Source organism: Heptranchias perlo, chromosome 3, assembly GCF_035084215.1.
Source record: "Heptranchias perlo isolate sHepPer1 chromosome 3, sHepPer1.hap1, whole genome shotgun sequence".
Taxonomy (NCBI): domain Eukaryota; kingdom Metazoa; phylum Chordata; class Chondrichthyes; order Hexanchiformes; family Hexanchidae; genus Heptranchias; species Heptranchias perlo.
Genome location: NC_090327.1, coordinates 75,349,247 through 75,362,940, shown reverse-complemented (window position 1 = coordinate 75,362,940; position 13,694 = coordinate 75,349,247). Strand labels below are relative to the sequence as shown.

General features: G+C 46.6%; 1 protein-coding gene across 4 annotated transcripts in view; it reads right to left on the bottom strand.

Moving 5' to 3' along the window:
* Positions 1-13,694, bottom strand: part of c3h8orf34 (chromosome 3 C8orf34 homolog) — a 506,019-nt gene that overhangs the window by 108,519 nt on the left and 383,806 nt on the right. For all 4 annotated transcript variants that reach the window (XM_067980317.1, XM_067980319.1, XM_067980318.1 and 1 more), the window contains exon 9: positions 13,462-13,553. In XM_067980317.1, the coding sequence (XP_067836418.1) occupies positions 13,462-13,553 (92 nt within the window). The remainder of the gene's footprint in view (positions 1-13,461; positions 13,554-13,694) is intronic.

Genomic DNA, 13,694 nt, shown 5'->3' with positions numbered 1-13,694 from the left:
GTACTCTGGGTGGGGGACTTCAATGTCCATCACCAAGAGTGGCTCGGTAGCACCACTACTCACCGAGCTGGCCGAGTCCTGAAGGACATAGCTGCCAGACTGGGCCTGCGGCAGGTGGGGAGCGAACCAACACGAGGGAAAAACTTACTTGACCTTGTCCTCATCAATCTACCTGTCGCAGATGCACCTGTCCATGACAGATTTGGTAGGAGTGACCACCGCACAGTCCTCGTGGAGATGAAGTCCCGTCGTCGCACTGAGGACACCATATAACGTGTTGTGTGGCACTATCACCGTGTTAAATGGGATAGATTTAGAACAGATCTAGCAGCTCAAAACTGTGCATCTATGAGGCACTGTGTATTCCAGCACAATCTGTAACCTCACGGCCCGGCATATTCCTCACTCTACCATTACCAACAAGGCAGGGGATCAACCCAAGTTCAATGAGGAGTGTAGAAGAGCATGCCAGGAGCAGCACCAGGCACACCTAAAAATGAGGTGCCAACCTGGTGAAGCTACAACTCAGGACTACATGCATGCTAAACAGCAGAAGCAACATGCTATAGACAGAGCTAAGCGATTCCACAACCAACGGATCAGATCAAAGCTCTGCATTCCTGCCACATCCAGTTGTGAATGGTGGTGGACAATTAAACAACTAATGGGAGGAGGAGCCTCTGCAAACATCCCCATCCTCAATGATGGCGGAGTCCAGCACGTGAGTGCAAAAGACAAGGCTGAAGTGTTTGCAACCATCTTCATCCAGGAGTGCCTTGTGGATGATCCATCTTGGCCTCCTCCCGATATCCCCACCATCACAGAAGCCAGTCTTCAGCCAATTCGATTCACTCCACGTGATCTCAAGAAACGGCTGAGTGCACTGAATACAACAAAGGCTCTGGGCCCCGACAACATCCCGGCTGTAGTGCTGAAGACTTGTGCTCCAGAACGAGCTGCGCCACCAGCCAAACTGTTCCAGTACAGCTACAGCACTGGCATCTATTGACACTGTGGAAAATTGCCCAGGTATGTCCTGTCCACAAAAAGCAGGACAAATCCAATCCGGCCAATTATCTCCCCATCAGCCGACTCTCAATCATCAGCAAAGTGATGGAAGGTGTCGTCGACAGTGCTTTCAAGCGGCACTTACTCACCAATAACTTGCTCACCGATGCTCAGTTTGGGTTCCGCCAGGACCACTTGGCTCCATAACTCATTACAGCCTTGATCCAAACATGGACAAAAGAGCTGAATTCCAGAGGTGAGGTGAGAGTGACTGCCCTTGACATCAAGGCAGCATTTGACCGAGTGTGGCACCAAGGAGCCCTCGTAAAATTGAAGTCAATGAGAATCAGGGGGAAAACTCTCCAGTGGCTGGAGTCGTACCTAGCACAAAGGAAGATGGTAGCGGTTGTTGGAGGCCAATCATCTCAGCCCCAGGACATTGCTGCAGGAGTTCCTCAGGGCAGTGTCCGAGGCCCAACCCTCTTCAGCTGCTTATAGGAACATAGGAACAGGAGTAGGCCATTCAGCCGCTCGTGCCTGCTCCGCCATTTGATAAGATCATGGCTGATCTAACTCCATATACCTGGCTTTGGCCCATATCCCTTAATACCTTTGGTTGCCAAAAAGCTATCTATCTCACATTCAAATTTAGCAATTGAGCTAGTATCAATCGCCATTTGCGGAAGAGAGTTCCAAACTTCTACCACCCTTTGTGTGTAGAAATGTTTTCTAATCTCGCTCCTGAAAGGTCTGGCTCTAATTTTTAGACTGTGCCCTCTACTCCTAAAATCCCCAACCAGCGGAAATAGTTCTCTCTATCCACCCTATCTGTTCCCCTTAATATCTTAGAAACTTCGATCAGATCACCCCTTAACCTACGAAACTCCAGAGAATACAACCCCAATTTGTGTAATCTCTCCTCGTAACTTAACCCTTGAAGTCCGGGTATCATTCTAGTAAACCTATGCTGCACTCCCTCCAAGGCCAATATGTCCTTCCAAAGGTGCGGCGCCCAGAACTGCTCACAGTACTCCAGGTGCGGTCTAACCAGGGTTTTGTATAGCTGCAGCATAACTTCTGCCCCCTTGTACTCTAGTCCTCCAGATATAAAGGCCAACATTCCATTTGCCTTATTGATTATTTTCTGCACCTGTTCATGACACTTCAATGATCTGTGTATCTGAACCCCTAAGTCCCTTTGGACATCCACTGTTTTTAATGTTTTACCATTTAGAAAGTACCCTGTTCTATCCTTTTTTGATCCAAAGTGGATGACCTCACATTTGTCTACATTGAATTCCATTTGCCACAGTTTTGCCCATTCACCTAATCTATCAATATCCCTTTGTAATTTTATGTTTTCATCTACACTGCTTACAATGCCACCAATCTTTGTGTCATCGGCAAACTTAGATATGAGACTTTCTATGCCTTCATCTAAGTCGTTAATAAATATTGTGAATAATTGAGGCCCCAAGACAGATCCCTGCGGGACTCCACTAGTCACATCCTGCCAATGTGAGTACCTACCCATTATCCCTACTCTCTGTCGCCTTTCGCTCAGCCAACTTCCTAACCAAGTCTGTACTTTTCCCTCGATTCCATGGGCTTCTATCTTAGCTAACAGTCTCTTATGTGGGACTTTATCAAATGCCTTCTGGAAGTCCATATAAATAACATCCATTGACATTCCCCTGTCCACTACTTTAGTCACCTCTTCAAAAAATTCAATCAGGTTTGTCAGGCACGACCTACCTTTCACAAATCCATGCTGGCTCTCTCTGATTAACTGAAAATTCTCGGGGTGTTCTGTCACCCTATCCTTAATTATAGACTCCAGCATTTTCCCCACAACAGATGTTAGGCTAACTGGTCGATAATTGCCCGGTTTCCCTCTCTCTCCTTTCTTAAAAAGCGGAGTGACATGTGCAATTTTCCAATCTAGAGGGACAGTTCCTGAATCTAGAGAACTTTGACAGATTATAGTTAGGGCATCCGCAATGTGCTCACCTACTTCCTTTAAAACCCTGGGATGGAAACCATCTGGTCCTGGGGATTTGTCACTCTTTAGTGCTATTATTTTCTTCATTACTGGTGCTTTACTTATGTTAATTTTATCGAGTCCCTGTCCCCGATTCAATATAAGTTTTCTTGGGATTTCCGGCATGCTATCCTCTTTTTCGACTGTAAATGCTGACGCAAAGTAATTGTTCAACATGTCCGCCATTTTCCCATTGTCAATGACAATATCCCCACTTTCAGTTTTTAAGGGGCCAACACTGCTCCTGACCACCCTCTTTTTCCTAATATAACTATAAAAGTTCTTCGTATTGGTTTTGATATCCCTTGCGAGTTTCTTTTCATACTCTCTTTTTGTAGCCCTTACTATCTGTTTTGTGACCCTTTGTTGATCTTTGTATCTTTCCCATTCGCCAGGATCTGTGCCATTTTTTGCCTTTTTGTATGCCCTTTCCTTATGTCTTATACTGTCCCTTACCTCTTTAGTTGTCCATGACTGTTTTTTTTGGCAAGTAGTGTTCTTGCCCCTCAGGGGTATAAACCGATTCTGTATCACGTTAAATGTTTCTTTAAACATTTCCCACTGACCATCAGTCGTTTTACCCATTAACAGATTTGCCCAGTTCACTGTGGACAGTCTCTGTCTCATCCCATTGAAGTCGGCCTTGCCCAAGTCTAGAATCTTAGCAGCTGATTCACTTTTTTCCCTTTCAAACACTACACTGAACTCGATCATGTTATGATCACTATTGGATAGATGTTCGCGCACAGTTAAGCTGTTAACTAAATCTGGTTCATTACTCATTACTAAATCTAGTATGGCTTGCCCCCTTGTTGCCTCCAGGACATACTGCTGTAGAAAACTATCCTGGACACACTCAAGAAATTCACTTCCTTTCTGACAGTTGCTAGTCTGCTTTTCCCAATCTATGTGAAGGTTAAAGTCCCCCATTAAGACCACTGTGCCTTTCTTACACACTTGTCTAATCTCTGCATTTATACAATCTAGCACTTCACAGCTGCTGCCAGGGCTCCTATATACAACTCCCACTATAGTCTTAGATCCTTTCCTGTTTCTCAATTCAACCCATAAGGTCTCTGTTGGCTGCTTACCTCTCGTTATATCCCCCTTTATCATTGAAGTGATTTCATCTCGAATCATTAAGGATACTCCTCCCCCTCTTCCATTTTCCCTGTCTCTCCTGTAGACCTTATAACCTGGTATAATTAGTTCCCAATCCTGACCATCCTGCAGCCAAGTCTCAGTAATAGCTATCATGTCATACCCTCCAATTTGAATTTGAACCTGTTGTTCATTTAATTTATTCCTTATACTCCGTGCATTTGTATATAGAACTCTTAGTTGGGCCACACTTCCTAGCCTGACCTTCAGCTTTGATGCTGGGTTAATCGCCTTAAGCCTTCTCGTTTTTATTTTATCTGTCTTCATCAATGACCTTCCCTCCGACATAAAGTCAGAAATGGGGATGTTCGCTGATGATTCAACAGTGTTCAGTTCCATTCGCTACCCCTCAGAAAATAAAGCTGTCCTTGCCCGCATGCAGCAAGACCTGGACAACATCCAGGCTTGGGCTCATAAGTGGCAAGTAACATTCGCGCCAGACAAGTGTCAGGCAATGACCATCTCCAACAAGACAGAGTCTAACCACCTCCCCTTGACATTCAATGGCATTACCATCCCCGAATCCCCCACCATTAACATCTTGGGGGTCACCATTGACCAGAAACTTGACTGGACCAGCCACATAAATACTGTGGCTACAAGAGCAGGTCAGAGGCTGGGTATTCTGCGACGAGTGACTCAACCCCTGACTCCCCAAAGCCTTTCCAACATCAACAAGGCACAAGTCAGGAGTGTGATAGAATACTCTCCATTTGCCTGGATGAATGCAGCTCCAACAACACTCAAGAAGCTCAACATCATCCACGACAAAGCAGCCCACTTGATTGGCACCCCATCCACCACCCTAAACATTAACTCCCTTCACCACCGGCGCAATGTGGCTGCAGTGTGTGTACCATCTACAGGATGCACTGCAGCAACTCGCCAAGGCTTCTTCAACAGCACCTCCCAAACCCACGACCTCTGCCACCTAAAAGGACAAGGGCAGTAGGCACATAGGAACAACACTACCTGCACATTCCCCTCCAAGTCACACACCATCCCGACTTGGAAATATATCGCCGTTCTTTCATCGTCACTGGGTCAAAATCCTGGAAGTCCCTTCCTAACAGCACTGTGGGAGAATCTTCACCACACGGACTGCAGCGGTTCAAGGCGGCAGCTCACCACCACCTTCTCAAGGGCAATTAAGGATAGGCAATAAATGCTGGCCTCGCCAGCGACGCCCACATCCCATGAACAAATAAAGAAGTAAAGAAATCAGGTCACCCCTCAGTCTTCTCCTTTCTAGAGAAAAGAGCCCATCCTGTTCAATTTTTCCTGATAGCTATAACCACTCAGTTCTGGTATCATCCTAGTAAATCTTTTTTGCATCTTCTCCAATGCCTCTATATCCTTTTTATAATATGGCGACCAGAACTGTTCACAGTTCTCCAAGTATGATCTAACCAAGGTTCTATACAAGTTTAACATAACTTCTTTACTTTTCAATTCTATATCTCTTGAAATGAACCTCAGTGCTTTGCTTTTTATGGCCTTATTAACCTGTGTCACTGCTTTTAGTGATTTGTGTAGCTGTACCCCCAGATACCTCTGCTCCTCTACCCCATTTAGACTCTTATTTCCCAAGGAGCATGTGGCCTCCTTATTCTTCCTACCAAAATGTACCATCTCACACTTATCTATATTGAAATTCATATGCCAATTACACATGATGCCAGAACTGAGAGGGTACAACTATCAGGAAAAACAGAACAGACTGGGGATCTTTTCTCTGTAAGAGAGAAGACTGGGAAATGAGCTGAAAGACGTCTTTAAAATGTTGAAGGGGTTCGATAAGGTAGACGTGGAGAAGACGTTTCCACTTGTGGGAGAGTCAAAACTAGGGGTCATAAATATAAGACAGTCACTAATAAAGGCATTTGATAAAGTGCCACATAATAGGCTTGTCATGAAGATTGAAGACCATGGAATAAAGGGGGCAGTAGCAGCAGCATGGGTACAAAATTAGCTAAGTAACAGGAAGCAGAGAGTAGTGGTGAAATGTTATTTTTCGAATTGGAGGGAGGTGTACAGTGGTGTTCCCCAGGGGTCGGTACTAGGACCACTGCTTTTCTTGATATATATTAATAACTTGGACTTGGGTGCACAGGGCACAATTTCAAAATTTGCAGATGACACAAAACTTGGAAGTGCAGTGAACAGTGAAGAGGACAGTGATAGGCTTCAAGAGGATATAGACAGGCTGGGGCATGGGCGAACAAAGTGGCAGATGAAATTTAATGCACAAAAATGCAAAGTGATGTTCTTCCTACCGAAATATGAGGAGAGGCAATATAAACTAGAGGGCACAATTCTAGAAGGGTTGCAGGAACAGAGAGATGTGCACAAATCATTGAAAGTGGCAGGGCAGGTTAAGAAAGTGGTTAAAAAAGCATACGGGATCCTGGGCTTTATAAATGGAAGCATAGAGTACAGAAGCAAGGAAGTCGTGATGAACCTTTATAAAACACTGGTTCGGCCACAACTGGAGTATTGTGTCCAGTTCTGGGCACCGCACTGTCGGAAAGATGTGAAGAGGGTGCAGCAAAGATTACTAGAATGATTTCAGGGATGAGAGACTTCAGTTGCGTGGATAGAAGAAAGAAGCTGGGGTTCTCCAGTCATGGAACAGAGAAGGTTGAGAGGAGATTTGATAGAGGTATTTAAAATCATGAAGGGTCTAGATAGAATAGATAGAGCAAAACTGTTCCCATTGGCAGAAGGGTCAAGACCCAGACGATATAGATTTAAGGTGATTGGCAAAAGAATCAAAGGTGACATGAGGAAAAAATTTTAAGGCAGCAAGGGGGTGTGGTGTAGGCAGATTCAATCATGGCTTTCAAAAGGGAATCAGATAAGTACCTGAAAGGAAAAAATTTGCAGGGCTACGGGGATAGGTCAGGGGAGTGGGACTCGCTGGATTGCTCTTGCATAGAGCCGGCATGGACTCGATGGGCCAAATGGCCTCCTTCCGTGCTGTAACCTTTCTATGGTTCTATAAGGTATCCAGGATAAACTTCTTTACTCAGAGAGTGGTGAGTATGTGGAAGTCACTACCACATGGGAGTAGTTGAGGAAAATGTCATTGATTCATTTAAGGGGAAACCAGAGATGTACATGAGAGAGAAAGGAATAGAAGGATATGTTGATAGGGTGAGAAGAAGGAAGGTGGAAGGAGGCTCGTGTGGAGCGTAAACCCCAGTATTGACCTGTTGGGTGGAATGGCCTGTTTCTGTGCTATAAAACTCTATGTAAAAGTCACTGGCCTCAATATTAACGCCCCCACAATGGGTAGGAGAGGGCCGGAGGGGAGGTTAAAAATTTAACAACTGGGAACGCGTCCCCAACCCACTGCGTACGCGCCTGCTGCCTTTTTTACAGTGGCGGGTAGCATGCCGCGCAAATGTTCCGCCTTACAGAGGTGGGGCTCTGCATTAATATATTTAAATTAGGCTCCACAGTGCATTTGGGAGCCTGATAAAATTTAACAGTTGCGGGCCGGGTTTCCCAGAGTTCAGAAAACCTGGCAGTAAAAGGGAGGCGGGAGCTACCAGCTCTAGAAGGTAAGTGACTTTTCCAGCAGTCCTAATGGACCAGGAGGAGCAGGAGTTCTCCCCTCAGCCCCTCAAGGAAGCCTTCGGCCTCCCCTCTGCCGATCGAGAATGAGATCGAGAGGTTTACGGAGGGAATTCCAAAGCTTTGGGCCGAGGCAGCTGAAGGCACAGCGCTAATGGTGGATCGATTAAAATCGGGGAGGCGCAAGAGGCCAGAATTGGAGGAGCGCAGAGATCTCGGAAGGTTGTAGGGCTGGGGGAGGTCACAGAGATAGGAAGGGGTGAGGCCATGAAGCGATTCGAAAACAAGGATGAGAATTTTAAAATCAAAGCGTTGCCGGATCAGGAGCCAATGTAGGTTGGTGTGCACAGGGGTGATGGGGGAATGGACTTGGTGCGAGTTAGGATACGGGCAGCAGAGTTTTGGATGAGTTCAAGTTTACGGAGGGTGAAAGATGGGAGGCCAGCCAGGAGAGCATTGGAATAGTCAAGTCTAGAGGTAACTAAGGCATGGACGAGGGTTTCAGCAGCAGATGAGCTGAGGTAGGGACAGAGACGGGTGATGTTACGTAGGTGGAAGTAGGTGGTGGAATGGATACGGGGTTGGAAGCTCATCTCAGGGTCAAATAGGATGTGAAGGTTGTGAACGGTCTGGTTCAGCCTCAGATAGTTGCTCGGGAGAGGGATGGAGTCAGTGGCTAATTTGTGGCGGGGAACAAAGACAATGGCTTCGGTCTTCCCAATATTTAATTGGAGGAACCGATCTTCGGGTAAGCGTTCTCCAAGGCGGCCTTTGAGACACACGACAACGCAAAATCGTCGAGCAGACATTGATAGCCAAGTTCCGCACCCATGAGGACGGCCTCAACTGGGATCTTGGGTTCATGTCACGCTACATGTAACCCCACCAGCGAAAAAAAGTTATCTGTTTTTAATACAACTGGTCATTCTCTCTCTTTCTCTGCCTTTCGGGTGTGTCTCTCTCTCTCTCTCTCTCTCTGTCTTTGTGTTCTGACTGTTTGTGTATTCAGTAGTCTTGTATGTAATGTTTCTCCATCTGAACACCATTCCACTCTTTTGATTGCTTTGATTATATCTCTGCCGAGGTGTGATAACGGGCAGTTGGAAAGATTATCTGTAATCACCAGGCATTGTTGTCTGACTATATATGCTGTACCTTTATGGAATCCTACACTCACCTGACGAAGGAGGAAAGCTCCGAAAGCTTGTGATTTCAAATAAAGCTGTTGGACTATAACCTGGTGTTGTAAGACTCCTTACATCACTAAAACAGAATAATCTGGTCATTATCACATTATTGTTTGTGGGACCTTGCTGTGTGCAAATTGGCTGCCGCGTTTCCTACATTATAACAGTGACTACACTTTAAAAAGTACTTAATTGGCTGTAAAGCGCTTTGGGATGTCCTGAAGTTGTGAAAGGCGCTATATAAACACCACTGGAAAGTTCATTATGACCATTAGTAGCAGTAATATCAACGCTCACGTATTTTCCATGAGTCTCACAGATTTGAGGTCCATCTCACGGTCTCACTTAAGTGTGATCTCAACTCACGGAAAATGAATTCTTTGCATTGCTGCACTGAGTTCCTGAGCACCACATCCTTCTCCACTTCTTTGCCCAACCTCAGGTGAATCAAACTCTTTCTGAACAATTGTGCACACCAAATGATTGGCAGCAAAGCCAGAACCAACTGTGTGGTCCTCAAACAACGATTGCCAATCTTTACACCAATCACACTTGAAGGAGGGTGGTGTTTCCACTAGCAAGTTGAGTTGAATCCACACAGTGGGGAAAATAATTTTCTTTCTAAGGATTGCGTAGGTCGTTCCTATGGAATCGTGTGGCGTCGGCGTATCTTTTAGTGATTCTTTTCTTTATATTCGTTCATGGGATGTGGGCGTCGCTGACAAGGCCAGCATTTATTGCCCATCCCTAATTGCTCTTGAGAAGGTGGTGGTGAGCCGCCTTCTTGAACCGCTGCAGTCCGTGTGGTGAAGGTTCTCCCACAGTGCTGTTAGGAAGGGAGTTCCAGGATTTTGACCCTGCGACGATGAAGGAACGGCGATATATTTCCAAGTCGGGATGGTGAGTGACTTGGAGGAAAACGTGCAGGTGTTGTTGTTCCCATGTACCTGCTGCTCTTGTCCTTCTCGGTGGTAGAGGTGGGTTTGGGAGGTGCTGTCGAAGAAGCCTTGGCGAGTTGCTGCAGTGCATCCTGTGGATGGTGCACACTGCAGCCACAGTGCGCCGGTGGTGAAGGGAGTGAATGTTTAGGGTGGTGGATGGGGTGCCAATCAAGCGGGCTGCTTTGTCCTGGATGGTGTCGAGCTTCTTGAGTGTTGTTGGAGCTGCACTCATCCAGGCAAGTGGAGAGTATTCCATCACACTCCTGACTTGTGCCTTGTAGATGGTGGAAAGGCTTTGGGGAGTCAGGAGGTGAGTCACTCGCCACAGAATACCCAGCCTCTGACCTGCTCGTGTAGCCACAGTATTTATAGGGCTGGTCCAGTTAAGTTTCTGGTCAATGGTGACCCCCAGGATGTTGATGGTGGGCGATTCGATGATGGGAATGCCGTTGAATGTCAAGGGGAGGTGGTTAGACACTCTCTTGTAGGAGATGGTCATTGCTTGGCACTTGTCTGGCGCAAATGTTAGTTGCCACTTATCAGCCCAAGCCTGGATGTTGTCCAGGTCTTGCTGCATGCAGGCTCGGACTGCTTCATTATCTGAGGAGTTGCGAATGGAACTGAACACTGTGCAATCATCAGCGAACATCCCCATTTCTGACCTTATGATGGAGGGAAGGTCATTGATGAAGCAGCTGAAGATGGTTGGGCCGAGGACACTGCCCTGAGGAACTCCTGCAGCAATGCCCTGGGGCTGAGATGATTGGCCTCCAACAACCACTACCATCTTCCTTTGTGCTAGGTATGACTCCAGCCACTGGAGAGTTTTCCCCCTGATTCCCATTGACTTCAATTTTACTAGGACTCCTTGGTGCCACACTCGGTCAAATGCTGCCTTGATGTCAAGGGCAGTCACTCTCACCTCACCTCTGGAATTCAGCTCTTTTGTCCATGTTGGGACCAAGGCTGTAATGAGGTCTGGAGCCGAGTGGTCCTGGCGGAACCCAAACTGAGCATCGATGAGCAGGTTATTGGTGAGTAAGTGCTGCTTGATAGCACTGTCGACGACACCTTCCATCACTTTGCTGATGATTGAGAGTAGACTGATGGGGCGGTAATTGGCCGGATTGGATTTGTCCTGCTTTTTGTGGACAGGACATACCTGGGCAATTTTCCACATTGTCGGGTAGATGCCAGTGTTGTAGCTGTACTGGAACAGCTTGGCTAGAGGCGCAGCTAGTTCTGGAGAACAAGACTTCAGCACTACAGCCAGGATGTTGTCGGGGCTGTATCCAGTGCACTCAGCCATTTCTTGATATCACGTGGAGTGAATCGAATTGGCTGAAGACTGGCTCCTGTGATGGTGGGGATATTGGGAGGAGGCCGAGATGGATCATCCACTCGGCACTTCTGGCTGAAGATGGTTGCAAATGCTTCAGCCTTGTCTTTTGCACTTACGTGCTGGACTCCGCCATCGTTGAGGATGGGGATGTTTACAGAGCCTCCTCCTCTCGTTAGTTGTTTAATTGTCCACCACCATTCACAACTGGATGTGGCAGGACCGCAGAGCTTTGATCTGATCCGTTGGTTGTGGAATCGCTTAGCTCTGTCTATAGCATGCATGTAGTCCTGAGTTGTATCTTCACCAGGTTGGCACCTCATTTTTAGGTACGCCTGGTGCTCCTCCTGGCATGCTCTTCTACACTCCTCATTCAACCAGGGTTGATCCCCTGGTTTGTTGGTAATAGTGGAGTGAGGAATATGCCGGGCCAAGAGGTTACAGATTCTGCTGCTGCTGCTGGCCCACAGTGCCTCATGGATGCCCAGTTTTGAGCTGCTAGATCTGTTCTGAATCTATCCCATTTAGCACGGTGGTAGTGCCACACAACACGTTGGATGGTGTTCCCAATGCGACGACGGGACTTCATCTCCACGAGGACTGTGTGGTGGTCACTCCTACCAATACTGTCATGGACAGATGCATTTGCGACAGGTAGATTGGTGAGGACGAGGTCAAGTAAGTTTTTCCCTCGTGTTGGTTCATTCACCACCTGCCGCAGGCCCAATCTAGCAGTTATGTCCTTTAGGACTCGGCCAGCTCCGACAGCTGTGGTGCTACCGAGCCACTCTTGGTGATGGACATTGAAGTCCCCCACCCAGAGTACATTCTGTGCCCTTGCTACCCTTAATGCTTCCTCCAAGTTGTGTTCAACATGGAGGAGGACTGATTCATCAGCTGAGGGAGGGCGGTAGGAGGTAATCAGCAGGAGGTTTCCTTGCCCATGTTTGATCTGATGCCATGAGATTTCATGGGGTCCAGAGTCAATGTTGAGGACTCCCAGGGCCACTCCCTCCTGACTGTATATCACTGTACCGCCACCTCTGGTAGGTCTGTCCTGCCGGTGGGACGGGACATACCCAGGGATGGTGATGGAAGAGTCTGGGACATTGGCTGAAAGGTATGATTCTGTAAGTATGGCTATATCAGGTTGTTGCTTGACCAGTCTGTGGGACAGCTCTCCCAATTTTGGCACAAGTCCCCAGATGTTAGTGAGGAGGACTTTGCAGGATCGACTGGGCTTGGTTTGCCTTTGTCGTGTCCCTGCCTAGTGGTCCAATGCCGGTTTTATTCTTGTGACTTTGTTCAGTGTGTACCGTATGGTTTTTCTAAACTAATACCCTGCAAGGTATTTGAAATTGGGTATATTAGCTATCTAGTAGAAATTGATTTTGTGTAGGATTTTTTGCCTGATGAATGAGTTTAGATAAGTGATATAATTTTTGAGTCTCCAATCGTCTCAACTGAATTTAAACACCAAGATTTTGAACCTATATCAGTAACTTAATATATGGATTAAAATTTGAAGTGAAGTGTATAACCTGTTTTAAAAAATTACAAGCCCCCCCCCCTTCCTTTTTAACTTTGAATTTTTTTCCCCTTAAAAATAGTTGCTGAAGATTGACAGTGATGTGAGTTAGAAACTCATCCGCTGCTCCAGACATGAGGTTTGGCATATTTTAACACCCGGGCCTCATTTCAATACCACCGGCAGACCTCCCACCTGTCCTGATTAGGAGGTTGCAGCAAGCGTCGGAATATCACATGGCCCAGAGGCCAACTGCCAAGACCAGGTAAGTGGCATGATCGGCTACCAGGGCTGTCCCATGGTGGGTATCGTGTTTGGGAAGGGAGGGGAGGCGAGTCCACGGCAGAGGAGGCCTAAGGTCTCCTTGTGGGGCACAGAGGAGCATTCCTGCTCCACCTGGTCCTACAATGAAACATTTTAAAAGAAAAAAAAAATTCTCTCTCTGGGTCTCTTCTGGCCCTGATTCTCTTCCCGACTAGCTTGGCCTGGTGGGAAACTCACCACGGCTTCCCGCTCAGGCCACCGAGTTAAAATTGAAGTCAGGTCCTGATGATGGTTTCTGTCAGGCAGGTAAAGTTAAAATCGCCCCCTGGATTCTCTGACCTGTACCACACCTCTTAGTTTATTCCAAGTAAGTAGCGACCTTTTTTTTTTAACATAGAAACGTTCTTACTCACACACTGCAAGGGTCTCAGGTACTGCTTGTTCAGGTGAGTGCGACAACTGTGTTCCATCATCAGATTCTTCCATTAAACTACCTCCCTGGAATCTAGGCAAAACAGTATAAAAATGTATTGTTAATTTCGTGCTGAGTTTCACTGTGCTTTAGTAAATCATAGGAGTTAGAATTTGAAAGTACCATTGTACCTTAAACCAGTTGACTTACTAGAACAGATCTTGCAGAGTTAAT